The 22871-nt window shown below is 45.3% G+C and overlaps 1 protein-coding gene across 2 annotated transcripts; it reads right to left on the bottom strand.

Moving 5' to 3' along the window:
* Positions 1-277: 277 nt before the first annotated feature.
* On the bottom strand, positions 278-22856 carry LOC146339731 (retinoic acid-induced protein 3-like). Of its 2 annotated transcripts, XM_084810072.1 has the most exons (4): positions 6873-22856; positions 5422-5489; positions 4992-5104; positions 3534-3620 (listed from the first exon to the last, which is right to left on the bottom strand). In XM_084810072.1, exons 1-3 carry the CDS (start codon positions 7783-7785, stop codon positions 5027-5029), a joined length of 1059 nt encoding a protein of 352 aa, XP_084666198.1. In that variant the 5' UTR covers positions 7786-22856; the 3' UTR covers positions 3534-3620; positions 4992-5026. The 2 variants fall into 2 exon arrangements, with proteins under 2 accessions (XP_084666197.1, XP_084666198.1); XM_084810071.1 differs by lacking the exon at positions 4992-5104 and having other exon boundaries at positions 278-3620.
* Between the last annotated feature and the right edge of the window lie 15 nt (positions 22857-22871).

Genomic DNA, 22871 nt, shown 5'->3' with positions numbered 1-22871 from the left:
ATAAATGCACTCTGCACATCCTTAAAGTCCAGTGCATCCTGACTCAAAGCTATTGTCCTAGCCTGGGAAAGAGGTTGCAGGGCTAAAGAATGGCTTCAGTTACACCCTGGAACTACCTGATTATAGCCGATCATGGCTGCATCCCACAGCACATGGATCCAGCTTCATTTTGGATTCCCATTCTTGCGTACCCAGATTTTTTCCATCTTCCACCTAACTGAATGTTTAGACCCAACGGCAATGGACCATTCACCCCAGACGTATCTCTGTGGTGAAAAGTGACATGCTTTGTTACAAACCAAGGAGACCCAAACCAAGGAGACCAGCAAAGAATTTTTTAAAAAGGAGAAAAATAGAGAGTAGGAACTAGAACTGATATGAATTTGCTCCTATTTCCCTGGGTGAATTTGATACTGGATAGCATTGGATAGCTGATGTGTGATAGTGTTTAATATCTGACTATATTTGATAGTTGGCATACAATGTTGTTTAGTATACAGCGGTCTGTAGTTGGCATACAATAGTCTGGCATTATACAATATACAACATACAATGGCATTTAACATACATTTATTGATTATTTCATTTACATCCTGCCTTTTGTCCTCTTGCAAGGAACCCAAGGCAGCTTACATAGCCCTCCTCCTCTCCGTTTTATCCTCACATTTTATCCCTGTGAGGTAGGTTAGGCTGACAGTCAGCGCCTGGCCCAAAGTCACCCAGTGAGCGTCATGGCTGAGTGGGGACTAGAACCCTGATCGCCCCAGTCCAGTCCAACACTTTAACCATTACACCACACTGGCTCTCACTGGCATTGTTGAGGTGTGCGCGTGCAGTGCTGGCTCCGGGTTTTCGAGGGCCCTCGGGCAAGGCACCTTCAGTGGGCCACCCTCTCTCAGTGAGTCAACTGTTTCGCCAGTATTGTCACCCGCTCCTCCTCATTCCTTCCACTTGTTTGCTTGCCAGGTAGAGAGCCGGTGAGCAAGTAGGCAAGGGCATCTCCTGCTCACCGCCACCGTTGTCTGGGCCAGAGTGAGAGGCAGGTGAGCAAGCAGGTTGCAAGGGTGAAGAGGAGGAGCAACTCCAGGGGGCCCTCGTCAGTGGGCCCCTGCTGGGGGGGGGCCCTTGGCAGGTGCCTGACCATGCCTAACCTTGGCACTGGCCCTGTGTGCGTGTTGTGTTTTACAATAAAGAGCTTATGAGGTTTCATATTTGAAATTTGCCAAGATTAAACCAATCGGGAGATACCAAACTTGAAGTACTCACTGGGTGTGATCCTACCTTACGCAGATGCAATATATCAGACAAGGGAGGGACACAAATAGAGCTCCCCACTGGCACAGTGGGTATGCAGACAGTGACACAGGCTGTTGTGGGGAATGGACAGTCTCTGCATGCCTCTTGCTCCAGTTATGTGGGTTCCAGAGCTTGGTTAACTGGACTGCGCAGAGGGACGGGGGTAGACTGGGATACAGAAGGCACTCCTGTACAGACCTCCCATTCCCTCTAATGGCCCTGGCACATGCCAAACGGGACAGTGGGGAAAGGGCAGCCAAGATTCTGGCATTCATCAGATGCAGTGGACAGTGCCAGAATAAATGTGTTAGTCTTTCAGGTGCCACAAGACTCTTTGTTGCTTTTGCTGCAACAGACTAACATGGCCAACCCTCTGGAAATTTTTACAGTGGAGAAGGAGGGCTCTCTTGAGCCCCACATAAGGAGGATAGTCCACATTGAGTATTGAGATAAAACGTTAGGTCATGAAAATTCAAAAGGTTATGCTCAAAATCTGAGTGGCAATACTTGAAATTATTACACAGTTTTTGCAAATATTCGTTTCAGGTGATGTGTAAATGTCATTACATACAACGTGTCTGGCATATATAAAGAAAAAAACTCAGAAGAAATCTGGTCTGGTCTGGTCTCCTCTCATCTAGACTACTGTAATGAGCTCTACATGGGGTTACCCTTGAAGATGGTTCAGAAACTGCAGCTGGTGCAGAACACAGCGGCTCGCCTGATTAAAGGCAGCCGCCAGCGTGATCACATCACTCTGGTGCTGAAGGAGTTGCACTGGTTACCAGTTGTTTTGCGGGCCAAATTCAAGGTGTTGGTTTTGACTTTTAAAACCCTATGTGGTTCCAGCCCAGCCTATCTCAAGGAGTGGCTCCAGCAACACCAGACAGGCCACTTAACAAGATCAGCCTCGGATGGCCTTCTCTCTGTCCCATCAGCCAGGACAGCTAGACTGGTGAGGACAAGGGAGAGGGCCTTCTTTGTGGTGGCCCCCACTCTGTGGAACTCCCTCCCTAGGAAACTTCGCCATGCCCTCTTTAATTTTTTAATGAGCTTCTGCCATGCACTGAAAACTTGGTTATTCAGGCAGGCACTTGGGGTAGGTTAGGGTACTTTTAAATAATGTTTTAATGTATATTTTTACTGTTTTAAATTGTACCATTGTACATCGCCCAGAGTGGCCGGGTGACTGGCCAGATGGGCGATTAATAAATTTAATACATAAATAAATAAATAACATAAATAACATAAATAAAATCCTTTGGATTGTGGGATTCCTACTCACCCCCACCCCCCATCCACCTTTGAGAAACTGTAAGAACGGTTTTAGTCCAACCTACCACAAAGGCCTGTCTGTGAAGAGTGGTTTTTGCAGGAGGGTGAACTGGGGAGATATCTAGTGCTGTGCGGAACATTTCTTCTGCATTTTTGGACCACTCTCATACAATTTGGTAGAAAAGAAATTGCTTTAAAAAATTCAGAGGAGTAGAAAAATTTGATGAAATTCTCATGGGCAGAGTGTGGGATTGTTGCACTTACCTTCGTTACAAGGTCTCCAAGCGGTTTGTGGGAGTATCCTCTTTCATTGTACAATAATCTCTCCAGTGATCTGCAGTCTGCCTGGCTTCCCACACTTCAATTAAAACCCAGGGGAAGACATCATGAGGAACTTCTCCCACGGGGCTTTGTTAGATTAGGAAATGTGGGCAGCCAGGAAGGCTGCAGAGTGACATAGAGGTGTGTAACAGAAAGGAGACACCCCCACTCCCCCACCCCACAGCACCATCCACCATCTCAAAATGATACAGTAAGATCAAAAACACCACCAAAATAAATTCTGAGAATGAAGCAGAAAAATGGAAGCCTCTTTCATGAGGGAAGAAAACTTTTGGGAAACTGGAGGACAAATTTGGGATGGCACTAGATCATAAGACATAGCAAAGGACACTCCTGATTCTCAGCCCAGTCTCTGGAGTCACAAATAGGCTAGAATCTTCAAAGAACTTTGGGGTAAGAATTGCACCATCAGATGGTGGAACAAGTTTGGAAGACATTAATATAGTTCTCATTTTGAAGCCTCTGCCTGAGCTTAAATTGGGGCACAAGGTCACATAGGTAAACTGGAGAAGCAGAAGCTAGTGAGGAGCTGTCGTTCAACAAACTGCGAGTAAGCCATCTCTTTCTGGATTTCACTCATATCGAAGTTTTGCTCAATGTACGTCTGTGGTTGGTTCCGTGCCTTCAGAGGGCACCATCACCTTCTGCCTGTGGGCTGGATGTAGCATTGCTCGTGGAATCAAGAAACGTGGTTTGGATTCAAGGTTCTGGAAAAGAAGTAGGATTTCCTTTCAGTAATCCTGGTGAAAGCGACAAAACAGCTAACTGTCTAACTGACTACCAAGCAATTTAAAAGAAATGTAAATAAATAATCATGTCAGGAGGCCAGATAGGAAACCACACCAAAACAAAGCAGACCACCCACCCAGTGGAGGCTGTGGCTCCGATGTCAGTAAGGCGGTGAATCTACTCTGGGTTTCAGTCAGAACCTTGGATAGCTCCTTTAGAGTTCTGACTGGTTCTGACTGAAACCCACGGCGGATTCACTGCCCCAGTGACATCGGCGCCACCAGCCTCCACTGAGCCCACCCAAAGGATTAAGGGCGAGCATGTGGGGACATTGTGTTGTATTCACAGACTGTGCAATGGGGATTTGGTTCCTAGGCCTCCTCATCAGGCCTAGGCCTCCAGTGAGGCTCCTACCCAAAGCACAGCCCCCTTGTTTCTTACCAGGAAACTGCATCTTCAAGTCAGCACTTCCCTGGGGCTTTGCCCGGCCCTCCCTGCGGGCCAAGGAAAACCAGTTCACTGGGTGCTCCCAGCTTCAAGGTGTTCCCAGCATCTCGAAGCGACAGCTCCCTGGCACTTTGCGCACTGGTTGCCCTTCCCATCAGAAGAGGCAAGAAGAGGCACTGGGGAGCCAGCTCACTTCAAGGCCCGGGGGTGGGGTGGGGGGTGCCTTAAAGCGCAGCCTTCCCCTGGGCTTTGCTCAGCCCTCACCTTTCCTGTCAGAAAAGGTGAAGGTGAATGAAGATGGCTCAATGAGTTCATGTGTGTATGAATGGCATGTGTGTGTCTGTGTGTGTGTCTGGGGCAGGAGACACATACTAGCAGCAGGGGGTGGCCCCATCTGCTTTGGGCTGTGGCCGTGCCTCCTGTTGGCATGTATCCAAATGTGCCTGCCCTGAGCCAGTTTAGCCCATGGGCCAAGGTGGGGGGAAGCAGAGCTCGCCCCATAACAGAAAATCTGCATCCACACCTGTTTGAACATATGTCTATATACAACCTGAGTGAAGCAAGGCAACACTGGTTTCAAGCGAAAGCAATCGGACTGCCCTGCAGTCCTTGCTCAGCTCTTACCAGAGCCTCTGGGAGGAGACAGGAGGACGATTCCCGAGGCCTACCTCTCCAGGAGACCTGATCACAGGCCTAGGCCAGCCTTCCTCCACCTGGTGCCCTATACTACAACTCCCAGTCCAGCACTTCTGGAGGGCACCAGGTAGGGGAAGGCTGGTGCAGAGTATGGCCACTGATGGCTGGGAATGATGGGAGTTGCAGTCCAACACATCTGGAAGACACTAGGTGTCCTTCCTTGTCTACAGGAAGGAAAGGTAGCTACTGGTGAATAGGACTCTTACATGCTGGATGCTGCTGCAGGGACTGAGATCTTGTATTAAAGGGGATGGTTGCAGGCTTCCTCCACTTCTTCCTGAAGAGCCGGAAGCAGGGAAATGAGGGAGCTGACAGGAACCTGGAAATTTAGGGGGTGCAGATGTCAGGGAGGAGGTTACAGGTTTCTGCTTATTGGCTTCCCAAGGTTTCTCTCAAACACATACCATAAAGAACAGCGTGCCCTTCCTCTTTAGGATTTACGTAAGGGCCGGCCTCTCCAGCCATAAATGGATTACTGATAGATGTACTTCATGGACTTACCTTCAGTCTCAAAGAGTTCTCACCTCTGTTTAAAGCTTCCTCTCATCTCAGCTTCATAATTTTAGTCCAAAGGGATACGTGACACTATTATGCGACTGGGCCTGCCCCATCTTTCCAGGGAAACAGGAGATTTACCTTTGACTGAATGGAGGTCCTCTTTGTGAGGAGCAAAACATCTTCCTCAGCTCCTTCTTTATCTGGGGCTAACAAATAAGGGAGAAGTAAAATAGGAATTATTGCCACAGGGCTAACACCAAAACCCAGGCTAGGGTTTCCTTCAGCCCAAATGTGTCCCTTGTGATTGTAATTTATGCCAGCAATAGCTGCACAATGCCTTCTAACTGGTAGCGCTAGGAGCCCTCCATCTGGAAGTACCCTGTGAGATCCAATCAGTTTTTTATAGTACCTGATAGCTTGTTAGTTTGTGGGCTCAGGTCACGGTGCTCATTTTGGCCTTTAAAACCTAAACGGGTTGGGCCCACATTATTTGAAGGACTGCCTACACCTGTATGGGCCTGCCCAAGCATTAAGATCAGCATCAGAGACTCTACTCCCTGGCCCACCAGCAACACCCATTAGGCTGGTGGGTGTCAAGGATAGGTAGGGGCGCACGAAAGTCACTTACCTGGTCTTGCAGCTTTTCACGGTGGGGGGGAGGCGCTTTGCTGCTCTCCCCCCGAAGTTCAAGCCGGGGGGGGAGGCTTCCTGCCTTGCCTGGCCGAAATTCAGGCCGGGGAGGAGGCGCCTCGCCTCGCCCGGCCGCGAAATTAAAAGTTAAAAAAAAAGAAACGCCCCTGTGATAGACTACGTGACGATTAACGTAGCCTATCACGGCTGTCTAGCTGCGGGAAGGTGGAGCAGGGGAGGAGGCTGCAGGATGACACATAGGATGTGTTGTACCATCATTTCTGCCTTCCCCATCCCAGAACGCCCCCGGAACACCCCATTTTCACCGCTCCACACTCCTCTTCCAAGCGTGGAGCGCAGGGCCATTCAGAGCTGCCTGTGAGGCAGCGTGGGAGGGGGGGAAGGTTGGTTCCCAGAAACCGACATATCCTATGGCCGTCTAGCCACTGAGTAGAGGCCATAGGATTGGTCCCTAAGAGAATTAAATAAATGATTGACATTTTCTCCCCATCCTGATTTTCTTGTATTTATAACATAGGTTTATTGTCACGAATTTGATTCAAAGAGAATGTCTGAATGAGCATATACGGTTTTAAAAACCCAAATATGCACACCTGTTGCCCTCCCCATTTTAAAAGTCAAAGCAACTTTATTAAAAAAGAGTTAGAGCCAGACTAAGTTAGTCACACTTTAGTTCCATTGAACTCAATGGGAATAGGACCAGTTATACAGTACATGGAGAACTTAAGTCTTCTTGACTGCAGTGGGACTAAAGCCAGACTAACTTAGTCTGGATCCAACCCATAGTAATATTCCTCTTGTGTTTTCATGTGCAAACCCCACATGAAATTATAACCTACCCACCTCTGTGCTCTGCATGTCTCTGTTTTAAAATATCTCCATTGCCCTGATACCTTGTTTACTCATCCACTCTTTTACATTGGAATACCTACACATACCTTGAGTACTTGCTGCTTCAGTGCTCTGCTGAGTGGCTGTGGACTTGCAAAGGGTCTTTTCTGGGGGGTAGTCCCTGGGCTGGCATGGGGTAGCAAGAAAGCACATCTCAGGCACTGTGTACATCATCAGGAAAACCCATCCATTTAGCACCAGAGCAGTGCCAAGGAGCGGGTCATCCCACCGGCTTTCTGCGCCCCCATCAGGCGGGCCACTCAGGAGTGCTGCACTGATCCATGCAGCCCAGATGGCTATGGAGAGGAAAAGAGTGGCGAAGATGTGCATCCCATGCCTCTTCCAGCCTTTGTATGGCCCGCAGAAGGTGAATATGGAGATCATGAAGGTGAGGGCCATTAAGAACAGCACATAGGTCAGAAGCATGACGAAGTCCTTGTTGCGTTGCTCTCTCCCCATTTTAACCAAGTCTATGCCGTCTCTTTCTACTGTGATGATGACGTACTTGACAGCTATGATAACCTGAACAAATGCCAGGCCCAAAGCATGCACCAGCATTGATAGCGGCGAGAAGGGGACCCTTCCTCTCACCAACCTGATGAGGTTGAAGGCATGGGTCAGAAGGCAGGAGAAGCAGAGAGCAAAAAGGACCCCATATAAGACGAAGCGGGTAGGGCCAGTCTTCGAATTGAGCTGGATGATGAATGCAAACGTGAGGCCAAGGATTCCCAGGGTACCCAGAATGAAGAGGAACTGAATGGGAACCATATTTTTCTTGTTTTTGTCTTTGACCATACGAGCAAGTATGAAGAACACCAAGAGGAGGACCAGAGAGGCCAGGATGCCTGCAGCAGCCACGGTCTCCAGACCAATGCCCCAGGCTTCGCAGATGTCACAGAGGAAGTAATAATCAGGGTCAATGTCTCCACAGCCTGGGGGTGATGTCATGGTGGAAGCCATGATGACAAATGATGCAGCCGCCCTAACTGGGGGACGCAACTTCAGGGAAGAAAAAGAATGGTGATAAAATACCCATGCATACTTATTCAGTGATCCAAAATTGGAATGCAGTCACTGACACTGATGTGGAACACTGTTGTCAGGCAGGAAAATGAATCTTGATTTTACTGATAGGTTAAAATTAGCATGGACATAAGGTGACTTTCAAAGCAAAACTAGACTTTTAATGTTGTTTTTCCACAAGGAAATAAAAGGACAACATTTCCCAACCACTCTGCTTTGCTTTTATGATAGAAAAGCCTTGGGGGCAGTGAGTCTGTCTTCCTTTAGGATGGTTGTTTCAGTCAAAGGTGGTCCAAGACATTTTACCAGCTGAGGAAGAAAACTCAAACGGTGTTCTTCCTATAATATGGTAATGACAATGAGAAAATGACAATGCCAACGACAACAGCATAAACAGATACATTGTCACCCTTTAATGACATCCAAAATATACCTGAAACAACTGGCTCAGTATGCCTAGCGAGAGGACTGATCCTATTTTTTGTCCTGATGTATATTCACTTTATGAAGTGTCCATCTTGTGCTTATTAGTATGGAAAATTCTTGTTAACAATTTCCTCCAACTATTCATAGTTTTATATAATTACATCATAGTCCTTCTTAGTCATCATGGGTTGCAGCCAGACTAACTTAGTTGAACTTACAGCCCATTGAAATCAATGGGCAAATTAGTTATGACCAGGGATATATGGACTGTGTAAAATCCACTCTGTGTTTTGCCGATTGTCAGGTGCCTTTTGTTCCATCGTCGGCTCACAGATGGATGCGAATTATTTTTTTTGTCATGCAGAAAAATATGCAAATCATTATGTAAGAGGTTTTGTAACATTGTACATAATTTACCTTAGTACATAACATTTAGCATATTGTCCCCCATTCCATTCAACTTTTCCTCAGCAGAAACTTGCATATTTTCCTATGAATTTATATGTGTAAATTTCAGGAAAGTAAAAAAAAAAATCCAAAAGTCCACGCACTCTGCACAGCCTGAGGTTGTCGCTCCGCAGGGGATTCTGCAAGTTGTGTTTTTAGAAATCTGAGCTCATTTTAGTCCATCTCGAATTTCTCCAGCATCCCTAGTTATGACTGAAGTCCTATTAATTTCAATGGGTACCAAGCACTACTTATTTAGCCTGGAATCTAACCCCTTCTCTGTTTGATGAATATCTCCATTAAAAATCCCTTCTAACCTGAGGTTAGTCTACCCGTACAGTGATTCAGTGGGGCAAAACAAGTGTGAAAGTATGGGGTTGTGATAAACAGATCATTGCACTAGCCGTTGGCTATGGCAATTGTATAACTGTAGAAATCTAGTAACAACATTAATGAATGGGTCAATGGAAATCATGTAAGAGGTTTTGTAACAAATTTGTAACAAATTTTGTAACAATTTTTGAAACTGAAGGCAAAATTGATAGACATTTGTTCATATACACAATACCTCCTTCAAAGGAAAGATTGACAAACTCCTTTCATAAAACATGTTCTAATTATTATGAACAAAGCTCCCAAAATATGAACAGCCCATAAAAATGTCGGGTCAGGAAGACTTGAGTTAAATTTCTGCTTAGCTATGAATCTCAGTGGGTCATTTTGGACGTGTCACTGTCTCGTCTAACCTACCTCACAGAGTTGTGTACATAACATGGAGTTATCCTGTTCTGATCTCCTTGAAGGAAAGGGGGGCTATAAATGTGATAAATAAAATTAATTAGAGCCCCTTTCCCTCCTATATGGCAGCTTCAGTTTTCAGAATGGAGCAGGACAAGAAAATTACACTATACATTATGTTTCTATAAAACAACAGACCCTCACTGTTTGTTAAAAGCTAGTTGCTGTTTCTCTTTGTTGCCTGTTGAAACCCTTTGTTCCCCATGAACACAGATTTTTGAAACCGAAGGCAAAATTGATAAGACGTTTGTTCATATACACAATACCTCCTTCAAATGAAAGATTGACAAACTCCTTTCATAAAACATGTTCTAATTATTATGAACAAAATATGAACAGCCCATACAAATGATGAATGGAGGCAAGCAATCCTTATCTAATCCTCCTCTACTATTTTTAGGCAGAAAAACCCTGGACAACTTCTATGACTTACCTTTGCTGTGTTGTGGCTGAAAAGTGAGACTTTGGTGACTGGAGAATGAGAAATTCTCGTAGCTCCCAAACAGTGAGGACGAGAATAACCTCAACAGCACTTGATTTTCTCTCTCTTGCCAAACATAATGAGCCTGCCTGAGTAGCACTTTGAGGGACAAAATCTATTTAAGCAGCAACATTATTATTATTACTATTGTTATGGCTTCTTTCTTGATTAGCTGGGGATCAGGAACACACCCCCAAGGCAGCTAAAAAAAATAAGAAGACACACCTATTCTGGTTCCACCACCACCAGCCTGGTCATTGTGAGAAACTCACTCCTGGGCCCATAGTTAGCTAAAGTAATTTTTTCTAGCACATCACCCAACTTTTTCATTTTTTGTGATTTAAATTTTTGCTTGTGACATGTGCACGCATGTGCATACACACACACACATGGATCTCAGGAATCTAAAGCTGAAAATATCTAAATAAATGTTGTTAAATCTTGCAAAAACAATAATAACTGCGGTGAACTCCTATACATGTGTACTTAGAAGTAAGTCCTATGCAAAGAATTGCACTGTAAGTATCTTCTGCAAGTATCAGTTTAGACTAGCCTTCCCTAATTGCTTCTGGGTGAGGAGGTGGGTGGGGTTTTATAATTTGGCAGCAGAAGGCAGGGTGCTGGGGGGTGGGGATTGATTCTTTTTATTCAGGTTGTTGACATGTCCAGTGGCTTACACTGGTGCATGAGAGCAGATGGGCAAGTACACATTTTAATACACTAGGAACCGTCATGCACTTATTTGCACAAAAGAATGGAGAATCAAGTTAATTTTTATTTATCAATAGTTGAATATCCAGGCCATGCTTCTGCCAAGAAGGCTCACACAGTAACTTACAACACACAATTAAACACATCAAAAATACATTGCACATGATCCCGTCTGCCATCAGTGCAGCACCTGTGTTCAGAGATTTCCCAAAGTCCCAACAGAGCCCTTTTGGTAAAAATTGTCAACCAGAGTGACCAAGGGAATTTTTTTTCTAGAGCCTGTTTGAAATAGATCTAGATAATCTGTTTCATCCCAAAGGACCTGAGGCTGATGCTCCATCATTTGCTCACTTTGGTCATGAACTGCAAATGTGACACTGTAATTCCTTATGACAAGGAGAGTGAGGAAAGGCTACTTTAGCCAAGGTCTTACAATGGCTTCCTTGAGGGCAGACGGCATTACTTTTTTACTGCGCAGATGTGTTAATGATCATCAAGATTGAATTTAACAGCTTCTCTACACCAGCCACAATGAGCAGTGATCAACAGACACATGTAGAGTGAAGAGCAAGAAGCAGTGGAGGCTGGTGGCTCTGATGTCAGTGGGCCGGTGAATCCATTCCGGGTTTCAGTCAGAACCAGGCAGAACTCTAAAGGAGCTATCTGCACCTTGGATAGTTCCTTTAGTGCAGAAGCTATCCAAGGTGCAGAAGCTATCTGCAAGATGCTTCTGCACCTCGGATAGCTCCTTTAGAGTTCTGCCTGGTTCTGACTGAAATCTGGAATGGATTCACTACCCCACTGACATCGGAGCCACCAGCCTCCACTGGCAAGAAGGACTTCATCTGCATCCTCAGGTGTTCGTGACTGAAACTCATCCAAAACCAGGAAGCTCTTGATGCCCCTGCTACAGACTCTGTTCCTAAAGTGGGATCTAAGTTGGAGCAGATCTGAGCCATTTTATCAGCAAACATTCAGCCACACCATCAGCATGCTACTGAGTCTTCTAATGGTCCCATGATTTTTCTTTTCACTAGGAAAAGCTCTACTGGATGAGACTGAGCAAATGCAATGGTGGCAGGGAAGAAAGATCACTTTGCTGCCATGGAGTTACAAATGTTTTGATAGTTTCATCCCAAGTTTTCCTTCACTTGCACTCAAGATGCTGTATCTGCTCCTTTATCGCTCACAATCACAACTCCTCAGTAAACCAGGGAGAGACCTGAGCTCTGGATAGCAGGAGAAGGCATCTAGGTTCTGCTGTATCAGCACCCTGAGTGTGTCCCCGGTTCCAGGAGTCCACAAGAACACAGAGTAGCTGGCAGAGTCAGCCAAATACTCCACTAGAGTGGACTGGAAACCATCTAAGCCTAAAACATTGAGGAGGGCCTTGCGGTTGCCATGGCAACCATGAGGCCCTGAGCCACACCTGTTAAGGAGGCCTTGGCTTGGAAATTGAAGTCCACCAGGACTAAAAGCCTGAGGGTCCTCAACAACATGTTCAAGATCACTTCTTCAGCAAGTTTAGGAAGACTGTTAACTAGGAAACAGTGAGCTTGGTACAGTAACAAAGCCTCTTTTCTGTTCTGGCCAGATTCACATATTCAAAATGGGCTATATTTTAGACTGGACACCTAGTAAGGGAGACAGAATCCGTAGGAAGTACAGCAGCCCCACCTCCCTACTTAATGACCCTGTATTGCTCTAATAAAAAACAGCCATCTGGAAGCAACTGGGTCCCTCTGCCTCATCTCCAGTCAGGTCTTCCTAATATATATGCTTATTTATCCATTTAAAACAAAACAAACAGCCAGACATTAAATACATGCATCATTGATACAAGCATTATTCATAGTGCCATGTTTGCTGTTTTTTGAAATTGCAATGTTAAACTGTAATGTCACATTAACCTAGGTGTGTGGGCTTTATTGAATATTTAATTATACCTTGGTTAAATAACATTACATTTTGGAGAAAGGATTTCCACTGTCCATTAGAGGCTGATTTAGAAAGAGCATTGGTTACCAAGTTTTCCACAAAGAAGATTTAAAAATTCTTCAATCTTTGATTAAAGCAGGGGAGTTAGTAGGGCCCAGCCTGCAGGAAAACCTCAAAATTTAACTTTTCTTCCCAATTTGCATAGGATTTTTGTTCAACTTCCTAGAACATGACCCATCCCAGGGCCTCTTTCATCATCTACAGTATTAGTCCTGCCAACCTTGCATTTCATCAACAAGGTGGTTTAGCTCTGTTTAAATAAGAAGATATTTCAATGCTGTGCTCATCCTAAAAATAAGGAACAGCTTCAGGAGATGACCTGAATGGTAGGGAGAGGACCATTTCTGAAGCTTGATGGAAATCTTTAAAAGCAATCCAGGTTTTTGGCAATATGTCTGTAATATGCACGGAGTAGAATTAATAGTTCTCCATGCTGCTGAAAATCAAATAAAAGTTTAGTACAGGGTGATCTCTTCAAACAGGAGCACCTCTAAGGATTAGAAAACAAGAATTCAGCAATACCAAGATCCATTCAGCACAATGTATTTTATATTGGGGATAAGCAGAAAGGTTATGAATGGACTGACAAAAATGGTTTGTTGCTGGCATGAACACTCAGCAAAGATGGAGTACCTAGACACGCCGTATTCCATCTATTTCTGTCAAGGACAGCATTGTTACCAATGATCCCAATACAGGAAATTAGGTTTTTGAACAGCTTTATCATAGGTGTTATACATCTCTGGCTACTTACAGTCCAGTTAGAATGGATGTCTTTTTAGACAGATGTACGTGAAGCGCTCTTTCTGAAGAGCCAGCAGTTGCACTTGATAATCCTATTGCAAAAGAGGAATTGCTGTGACTACAGCTACCATCGGGCTACAGTTCAGTGACCTCCCCGGGCCGGCAGCCTTCCAAAGCTACCATGAAAATTGATCAGCCCAGGCACAAAACCTACTCAGCTGCCCTTTACCCCAGTGACTGATTGAGAATGGACATGAATAGAGAGATTCTGCCTGGCTGGCTAATCTGTTCAGGGGGGAGGAACTACCCTATTGGAATAGCAGAGCTTTACTAAACTCGGGATGGAAACGCCTTCCTAATCTGATTGGGAGATACACAGAGGCACCTCTTAACTATGTGTAATTCCATTTCACCAAATACTTCCCTTACCCATTAATTATAAAGGGCCGTTTAAGTTGATTGATGACTTGCACAGCAAGCTGTGGAGCAAATCCTGTGCATGCGCAAAGAGCACCCGACAGCCCAATCTGAAGCATGTTTACTCAGAAGTGTGGCTGATTAATTTCAGTCCTAATTGTCCTAAATGTTCAGCAGTGATTGATTAATGGCTATCGCCGGGTATTAATGGGGTGCCAAACTTCTTGGCCTGGCAGATCAAGGGGAGGGGGAGACCTCCCTTTTGCACACCATCCCTGGACTCAGAAAGGGATTTACCCTCACGTTGTGTGATGATCCTCTGAAGAACCGCTGGCATGTGCAGGAGATGTGCTCAAATATCATACAGGTGATTCCTTGTTTCACAAGCACAACCTACACAATCATCCCAGCAAGCATGTTTTACAACAGGGGTGCAGAGCCTCTTTCAGCCCATGGGCTGGATTCCATTTGAGAGAAGTTCCTGGAGGCCACATTCCAGTAGTGCGCAAGGCTGAAGGCAAAGGGGGCAAGGCCAGAATTCCCCACATACCACAATACTTTGGCTTAAAGCTCTGGCTGGTAACAAAGCCTTAAGAGGCCTTTCAACCTTTTAGAATGCGGAAAAAGCTGCACAAAAGCTGGGAAACCTCTAAACGATGGGTGGTCAGGGGAAAGAGGGTGGTCAGGGGAAAGGTGTGTGGCCTTCTGGGAAACCCTGGAGTGCTGGATTCAGCCCTCAGGCCTGAGGTTCTGCAGCTGATGCATAGATCTGAAGTCCCTGACTCTCTTTTGCTCAGGTGTATTATCATCATAATCATCATGGTCACGGTCATCATCACCACCTCCTCCTCCATATTCTAAGGGAGATGGGGGAAGCTGCAGATTCTTTGGCAAGGTCTTCTGTTTTGACTGCTTGCATAACAGCAGTGGAAAGTTTGTGGAGGAAAGTCAGGGCTTATCACCAGAATGGGCTTTAGGGCCCATTGTTTTTCCACTACTAGCTCCTTCTGATAAACATTGCAACACAGGACATATCCGCACTGCAGACCTAAACCCGGCCATTCCTTCTTTCCAGGGAGGAAAGCCAAGAGCATCAGAAGAGCTCTGCTGGATCAGATCAAGGGCCCTTTTAGTCCAGCACCCCTCACAGTGGTCTATCAGATGCTTCCCAGGCAGGGCACAGCCACCCTTCCACCCCACCTCACCGGTTGCCTCCCAAGTAACTGGTATTCAGAGGATAATGTCTTTGTGGCATGGAAGTGCCATTTAGCTCTCATGGTTGATACTCAACAAAACTCTCTAATATTCCTTTAAAGCCATCTAAGCTAGTACCTGTACCCATACCTTGTGGTGGTAAATTTCTTAAGTTAAACTGCAATTCTATATCAACTTATCTGGGAGAAAGCACTGCTTGAACTCAGTGGGGCATAGGGCACAATCCTATGCATGTTTAGACAGAAAAAAGTCCTGCAGCTCCTAACATGCCCCAGCCAGTGTGGCTGGCTGGGGCATGTTGGGAGTTGTAAGGCCTTTTTTCCCCCCTATCTAAACTTGCTTAGGATTGCATCTTTAGGATGTTTCCAGATGAGGGTTGATCGCATCATCACCTTGCCTTATTCACAGGCTTTTGTGGGGGTTTCAAAGAACATCGCCTTTCATGCATAGCCCTCCCATGTTTTCCCACCACTTCTTCTGCCTCTTTTTTTAATGCAGAAAATCCATTAGGGAGAGAAAGATGGAATTGCTGCACAATACTTTCGAATTCATAGCACTAGAAGCCCTCCATCTGGAAGCACCCTCACTTCTGAGTTGACATGTATAGTATTGTGCTGCTAGTTAATTAGCTGATTTTATTTATTTCATTTATATACTGCCCAATCGCAGAAACACTCTGGACAGTTCACAACACAGAACTAAAGCCATAACATATAGAACATGACATAAACAACAATGTAACAGCTACAGAATAAAACCAAAGGAAAAATAAAGTTAGTTATGTATTGTTAGAAGAAACATTTAACTGTTTTTAAATGTATGTATGTATGTATGTATGTATGTATGACATTTATATGCAGAAAGCTCACAAAGGCTATAACAAAAGGCTCACAGGGTGCCTCGCACAATAAAACAGGTTAAAAAACACAACAAGAATAAATAATACAATAAAGATTTAAAAGGCTTAACGGTAATAAACATCTAAAGTCTACCATCAAGCAGTTTGAATGGGTGGTGAACCCCGATTTCTAGTGTTATGAGAGGGAGAAGGATTCCTCTCTGTCCACTTTCTCCATAATTTTATTTTCTGTCATGTTCTCAACTAGTCACCTTTATTTCTAAGCCTTTGTGGAGTAGATATGACTGCCCAAATAGATATGCCCCCCAAATGGCTGGGGAATCCAGTGGTGAAGAGAAGGTCTCTTGCCTGCGTACGGAGCTTCTGTCAGTCAGCGTAGCTGAGTTATGGGTGCACACATGAAGCTGCATAGTGATGCAAGTGCAGGGTGGTGAGTAAGGACGTTGCCCTGGCACAAGAGCCCATAGACACAATCCTAGCCTGCTCACACATTGCTTGACAGGATTGGGATATTAAGATGTGCATGGCTGAGCAGGGAACTGAGACATCATATTGGTTCACATTACATAAACTTGTTTTATTTGGGTTTTTCTTTTAAACCCCACTTATATCTGGTAGACCAGTGGTACATAGTATGAGCTCTGTGCTGTGGGCTAGGCATTTGCCAGATGCACATATCCATGTTGGAACAGGTGTTTGCACAATGGAGATATTTACTCCTCTGCTAAGGAAAATGAATGGTAGGTCCTAATTAACTAGATCCAACAGCTCTACAGAGCTCCATTGTTAAAACATTTTACAATTCAATCGTAATCTTCACCATTCAAACAAGGGAGGACAAATTGTGCAGCATGAAGCCATGTGCAAGGAACACCATGAGCTCCTGCCAATCTGCATCTTGTAACTGTAAGCAGTGAACATAATTTGCATTTAAATGGCATGAACATGGTGGCTGCCAAACCACGGCAGGAGGACACGTTGCTCACATTCTTTGATATGTGAAAAAGATCAATGCATGTTAACAACCTCAGATAAAAGTCAAGCAGGTGCTTAGGCTGCCCTCAATCTGCTATTCAGGAGTACTTCTGGGCCTTTTCCCCTGAGTAATATGTTCAATGCTTGTAATGCGATCTTTGAAGAGTACATCCACTTGAACATTTTCTACATTTTCCATCTAGGAGATGGAAAGTGCGCCAGGAGCATTCTGCAGGTTTGTGCTGCACAGACTGGATGTACAAGAACAGCCCTTGGATCAGAGCCTCAGGGAGAAAGAATGAACCAAAGGTCCATCTACCAGAGCATTCCTGCACCCAGCCAGATGCCTTTGATATTCACAAGCAGGGCATGAAAAGCAATAGCTCTCTCCTAGAACCCATGAAGCTGATTGGTGGGAGATTCAGGTCAGATAAAAGGCGGTACTTCTTCACTGCGCATAATGAAACTATGGAATTCACTTCCATAATATGTAGTGATGGCCACACATTTGGATGGCTTTAAAAAGGGATTGGACAAATTCATGCAGAATAAAGCTATCGGTGGCTATTAGTCCTGATGGCTATATGCTACCTCTGGTATCAGAGGCAGTATACCTATGTACACCAGTTGCTGGGGAACATGGGTGGGAGGGTGCTGTGCACTCATGTCCTGCTTGAGGGTTTCCTGTGGGCAGCTGGTTGGCCACTGTGTGAACAGAATGCTGGAGTAGATGGGCCCTTGGTCTGATCTAGCCTCTGTATGTAGCCTCTGCTACTACACCACAAAAATTCACAGCAGCCAAAACCCCGGCAGTTTGCCTCAGAATTTCATGAGCAAGCTGCTATGTAGGGTTAAAAAGAGGGAATTTAGCTTGAAAAAGCTAAATGTGCCCTTTTTCACCCTCTGTGGCAGTTTGCTGCCAAAATTCAGCAGCAAACTGCCAGTCCGCCCCCATGCCCCCAAATTTAGTAGCACAGCAGCAGGAGTCTGGGGGTATCAAAAGTGGCCCCCAGACAGCCCCCCACCAAGTTACCCAGCTCTGCTGTAAGTGAATGGACACCGCTAAACCTTGTAGAAGTTAATTCCAGACCTATATGGCTGTGAGCCTGCCACAGACTGAATCCAAGCTCAGGAGCACCTTCCTGTTTCTGGATGCGGCTGTGCAGAACGCTGGCCCTAGTGACAATCATGGCACTAGCTCCCTCCCCATCTGGCTGTTCAGAGCTTTGGCTGGCTGGACCTTGCGGCAATCATGATTCATGAAGCCATTCCCAACCTCTTGCGGAGCAACGTTAAAGTACTAAATAAACAAAAACAAAGGATTGGCTTTTTTTTTTTTTTTAAGGTACAAACCAGCCACAAGGCTCCCTAAACTGGCAGGACAGGACTGGGTGGGGGAGAGAGAGATGAAAACCTAGACTAGTGTTGGGAGCCAGGTACATGTAACAAAGCAAAGGTGGGGAGAAGCTAGAAAAATCTGCCTTGATCCTAAACGGATGTATATCTCCATGCAGCTTCAATTATGTACTGTATGGAAATACAAAGAGCTTCCTTTTGTCTGTTCTCAACCTAAAATACAAGAATTCCCTCAGATATAGAGCCAGAGAGCCAGTGTGATATAGTGATAAGCGAATTGGCCTGGGACTCGGGAGATCCCCCTTGTAGTCCTCACTTGGCCATTTATTTATTTAAAATATTTCTTGGCCGCCTTTCAGGACAGAAGCCATCCCAAGGCAGCATACAACAATAAAACACATAACCATTAAGATATTAAAAGCAATAAAAACATAAATGCAATAAAACCAGCCATAAAAACCAGCAACAACAACAGCAACAATAGCAACAGCAGTAATCATATCAGAGGGCCAAGTAAAATAATATGTTTTCAAGGCCTTCTTAAATGCCAGCAGTGATGGAGCATGGCAGACCCCAGGTGGCAACTTATTCCAAAGCTGTGAGGCCACTCTAGAGAGGTGTGGGGCCTTCTCATGTGTGGTTACCCACCTAACTGCTCTCACAGGTGAGCAGATGAGAAGGGCCTCTTTTGCTGACCTTAAAGTGTAAGCAGGCTGATATGGGTGAAGGCGATCCTGCAAGTAATTTAGTCCCAAACTGTTTAAGTCTTTAAAGGTCAAAACGAGCACTTTAAATTGTGCTAGGAAACACACCGGTAACCAGTGCAGCAGGTACAGTATGGGCATTGTATGATCAAATCACCCCGCCCCCACCAACACTCAGGCAGCCACATTTATTTATATTTATTTATTACATATCTATACTGCCCAATAGCAGAAGCTCTCCGGGCTGTTAACAGCAATGCATTCTGCACCACCTGAAGTTTCTTAACTGTCTTCAAAGGCAGCCCCATGTACAGTGCATTGCAGTAGTCCAGCCTGGATGTCACTACTGCATGGATAATTAAGGACAGGTCCATCCTCTCCAGATAGGGCCACAGCTGGCATACTGGCCTAAACTGGTAAAATGCATTCCTGGACACCACATCCACCTGAGCTTCCCCAATTAGCACAGAGTCCAGGAGAACTCCCAGGGTACACATTTGGTCCTTTAGGGGGAGTGTAAACCCATCTAAGACCAGTGGTAAATCGCCATCCAGAGTAATTGGTTTCCCAACCCATAGTACCTCTATCTTGTCTGGACTAAGTTTCAGCTTGTTTACCCTCATCCATCCCAAAACAGCCTCCAGACATTTGTTCAAGAGTTCCACAGCTTCCCTGGGATGTGTAGATGGAAATGAGAGGTACAGCTGAGTATCATCCACATACGGATGGCACTTCAGCTCAAACTTCCTGATGACTTCCCTCAGCAGTCTCATGTAGATGTTTAAAAGCAGGGGGGACAGGATGGAACCTTGTGACACTCCACAGGTTAACGGCCATGGGGTGAAACAGAAGGCCATGAAGCTCACTGGGTGACTTTGGGCCACTCACTGACTCTCAGCCTAACCTACCTGTTGTGAGGATGAAATGGAAAGGAGGAGTATTGTATAAGCTGCCTTGGGTTCCTTGTAGAGGAAAAAAGGAGGGATATAAATGTAAAAATAAATATAAATAAATAGGAATGCTAACCCAAAGGCACATTTATATCACGGAAACGTAAAGAGGAAGCATCTCTCAGACTCAGATGGCAACAGATCTGAGGTCACAGCCTCTCGTCCCTTCCTCTTGAAACCGGCAGAGAGCATCTCCCTTCGACCTTGTACAAGACCTGGCTGTTTTCTGGAACACCTTCTAACTCCCAGTAAGAGAGAAGCCATGACAACCTCTCCCAAACTGGGGCCCTCCAGATGTGTTGGACTACAACTCCCATCATCCCAAGCCAGTGGCTGTGCTGCTTGGGGTGATGGAAGATGTATGAGTCATTTGGAAAGCTCCAGGTTGGGGAAAGCTATCCTAATGTCTCAAAAGAGACTGTTTGCATCTCCTCTAGGGATGAAATATATGAATTTCACCTCCACTGGGAAGCTGAACTCATGCATCTGCCTGCTGGGGAGACATTCATGTTCCCATTTTGGACACTGCAAAAGGCAGCAGAAAGCTTGTCACCCACAAACACCCAGCACATGTGTGCACTACCTTCAGTTTTCAGTTGTTTCTTTGGCAATAATTTTTGACACCTAAACTATTAGTTTGTTCAACAAAATTATACTTATGGAAGCAGTTACACCCTTGCAAATATAAAAAGCATATTTTTTTTTACAAGAATGGGTGCTTAATAACAGTCCATCAAATCCATATTTAGATAGAAAATTGCATAGTTGTTCAGAAGCTGACAGGCTCTGGCAAAAGATGCTGGGTGTTCTCCATTTGGTTGAAATTCAAGCTCTTATTTAGATACTTATCTCAGCAATTATGTGAGGAAATGGGGATTTATAGAATACGAAATGATCTAGTGTTTAAATGCAGTAAACCCCTCGTTTGCACTGAGGTCCTCCATTCTTCCATCCGAGTTTACTCTCACACATCAGAAGAGGGAGGGATGGGAAATAAACTAGATCAGGGTGGGCAACCATTTTGGCCTACTGTTCTCATCATCCCTCACCATTGGCTATGCTGGCTAGGGCTGATGGGAGTTGTACGTCAAAACATTTGGAGGGCCACAGGTTGCCCATCCCTGATCTAGAGCAAGGGTCTTTGTTGAAATACAGGCAGGAATATATGTGTACACTGCATGCCTACAAACACATAATCTATGCATATAATATGGTATATCCAGGCCATCATTCAGCCACCTGAGAAACTGTCATTTTTATTTCACTCTATCCTTTCTTTTTTATTTTTAAAAACCTGGAGCTTCATTAAACACATATACACCATTGAAATAATTGCATACCTTACAAAATAGAAAAGATGCTACTAAAATTCTCACCAATGTTATCTTTTTTGGGAAGGCATTCCTAATGAATATGATGCATCCCTTCACCATGTCAAAGACATGCCCACTTGGCCCTTCCCTTGACTGGCATTTATTTGGGGGCTTTCTAATCTTTGAACCTGATTATAAATCCAGCCTGCAGTCTAGAACACACTCTCGATTGTTCTTACCATGTTTTTAGTGCCTCTCTCTCTGGCTAGAATTCTGAGGCAAGAGAAGCCCATTTAGCACCACCATAAGCAGTCAAAACCGCTTTTCAGGTACACATAAGAAAGAAGAGATGGAGATGAAAAGGAGAGGGCTTGGCAGGGCTGGACTGAGACATTTTGTTGCCTGAGGCAAAGAACAAAATGGCATCCCCTCCCAATTCCATGTACAAAAACTGACTGGCCTGGCAGTTGAATCTTTCTTCAACACTGGGCTGGCAATGGGGCAGTATCCTCCACTGCACCTGAAGGCGGAAGGCCAGCTGAGGGGCTCAAGAAAGGCTGCATAGCACACAACACTCTCCTCCAACACTTTGCTGCGCCTCCCGGTATCTGCCGCCTGAGGCAACTGCCTCACTCTGCCTAATGGTAAGGCCTGCCCTGGGGCTTAGTGCAGCCTCAGTGCAGCCTAAGGATGAGAGAAAAGAGGCAGTGCCAGAGAAAAAGACCAGAGGGTGAGAATGGAGAAATTGGCCAGGACATAGACAGAAGGAATGAGATGAATGGACAGAAGAGGGTAAAGAATGAAAAGCATGAAGGCAGAAGGGAAAAAAAGCAGCAGCAGCAGCAGCAGCAGCAGGGTAAAGGATGAAGAAGGGAATGTGGCAAACCCAGAAGAAGAATGAAGGTATGCAGGGAGGAGAGCATGAGTGAAGGAGAAGCAAGTGAGTAAGGGTGACTTAGTTCCATGAGCCATTGAGACTAATACCTTGATTCTCTAGATACATTCCAGCAGAATTGTGTGGCTGGAAAGTAGGGATTGTGCACGGAGTTGCAGCAACACAACCGCTTGAGACTCTGTGGTTGTTTTGGGCAGACATCAGTAATCTCCCTGGATGATTATGTTACCCCAGTACTTCTGCTCTCAAGTAACCCCCAGCCTTGGGGAAGGACCGCAGCACAGTGGCAGAGCACCTGCCATGTCTGCAGAAGGTCCCAGGTTCAATCCCCAGCATCTCCAAGTAGGGCTGGAAAAGGATCCTGCCTGGAACTCTGGAAAGCTGCTGCTATATAGGCACTACTGAGCTGGGTGGACTAAAAGTCAGGCTCAGTATAAAGCCCCTGGGCTACCATTTCCCAGTGCTGAAAGCACTAGCAGCAACGGAGGAACTGCCTTTTTCCATGCGTACCTTCCTTCTCCTTGAGATCTGGAGATGAAGGTCTCTTGGCAGCCCCACCATCTTTTAAGGCTGGTGGCTACCACCAGTCTTTTTCCATTAGCTCCCCCTCCCCGCCCCCACTGCCACTCAGGCTTTGGAATCAGTTAGCAAGTGTTGTGACAGAGATCTGGGGAGCTGGCCCTTTGAAACAAGCAGTCAGGACTTTTTTTCAGGCAGACTTTTCTTTTCTGATT

The sequence above is a fragment of the Heloderma suspectum genome, chromosome 7 (assembly GCF_057233095.1).
Source record: "Heloderma suspectum isolate Gila_16-S chromosome 7, 16-S_ref, whole genome shotgun sequence".
Lineage (NCBI taxonomy): Eukaryota > Metazoa > Chordata > Lepidosauria > Squamata > Helodermatidae > Heloderma > Heloderma suspectum.
This window is presented reverse-complemented; position numbering and strand designations above follow the sequence as displayed.